Raw genomic sequence first — 1,075 nt, forward strand, 5'->3', positions numbered from 1 at the left:
GCAGGTATTTTGAGGACTTACTGCAGCTCAAAGGTCAATGTCGGGCCGCAGGAGGAGAGTTCTTGAGCTGGAACGACATCCAGGACAGCGTGAATGCCACCAATTCCTCAGTGCAAGATGAAAACGACCGTGAGTGCTGCCCGCGTTGGGTCAAGCAGGGGGTTTGCATGGGGAGCCCAGCCCTAAGGAGACAGCAGAGAGTCTCGCGCTGCTGGGTGGGAGCTGATCCCTGCACCCCATCCCTCCCGTGCAGGAATCGTGGCTGTGAGGCTCATCAATGAGGCGCTGCTGCAGGAGGACCCCGAGAAGACGCTGTCGGCGCTGCTGCTGCAGGCGGCTGCCCTGCCCCACGTCGCCCTCCCCACTGCCCAGCGCTACCACCATGTCCTGGCCCGGGCACGGAGGATGAAAGCCCAGGTTGGGTGGAATCCCCTTGGCCAATGTGGGGAGAGCAGAAGGTGCTTGAGGGGTGGTGATGTGCAGACCAGGGCTCACTAGAGCCCATCTTCCTGATGATGAGAGAGCTGGGCTGGGTCAGCTGGAGGAGAGAAGGCTTCTGAAGGGGACACCTTAGAGCAGCTCCAGGGCCTAAAGGGGCTCCAGGAAACCTGGAGAGGGGCTTTGGACAAGGGATGGAGGGACAGGACAAGGGGAATGGCTTGAACCTGCCAGAGAGGAGATTGAGGTGGGATCAGAGGCAGAAGTTGTTACCTGTGAGGGTGCTGAGGTGCTGGCACGGGGTGCCCACGGTTGGAGCTGGATGAGCTTTATGGTGCCTTCAACCCAAACCTGTCTGTGATGCCCTCACTGTCTCACAGGCCACAGGGGATGAGGGAGCTGTGCTCTGGTGGGAAGAGATCCAGGAAGGGGTCTGCAAGGCCAACGAGGACACTGAGGCAGCCAGGAGGAGTGAGTGCTCTCCCCAGTGTCGTGCCCCTGCAGCCAGGGGGGAGGCAAGGAGAGTCTCACAAGGGCCCCCTCTGTCCCTGCAGTGGCTCTGGGCATCACTGCCATCAACCAGGCCATCAAGGAGGGGAAGGTGACCCAGACCCTGCGGGTGCTGCTCAACCCCGCC

At 61.4% G+C, this 1,075-nt stretch overlaps 1 protein-coding gene across 1 annotated transcript in view; it reads left to right on the plus strand.

Moving 5' to 3' along the window:
* Positions 1-1,075, plus strand: part of LOC104410755 (ras GTPase-activating-like protein IQGAP3) — a gene marked incomplete at both ends in the record, with an annotated part of 5,097 nt that overhangs the window by 3,714 nt on the left and 308 nt on the right. The window contains 4 exons of the mRNA XM_010021009.1: positions 5-129; positions 254-417; positions 819-909; positions 993-1,072. Coding sequence (XP_010019311.1) covers positions 5-129; positions 254-417; positions 819-909; positions 993-1,072 — 460 coding nt within the window. The remainder of the gene's footprint in view (positions 1-4; positions 130-253; positions 418-818; positions 910-992; positions 1,073-1,075) is intronic.

Source organism: Nestor notabilis, unplaced genomic scaffold (genome assembly GCF_000696875.1).
Source record: "Nestor notabilis isolate BGI_N333 unplaced genomic scaffold, ASM69687v1 scaffold17338, whole genome shotgun sequence".
Lineage (NCBI taxonomy): Eukaryota > Metazoa > Chordata > Aves > Psittaciformes > Psittacidae > Nestor > Nestor notabilis.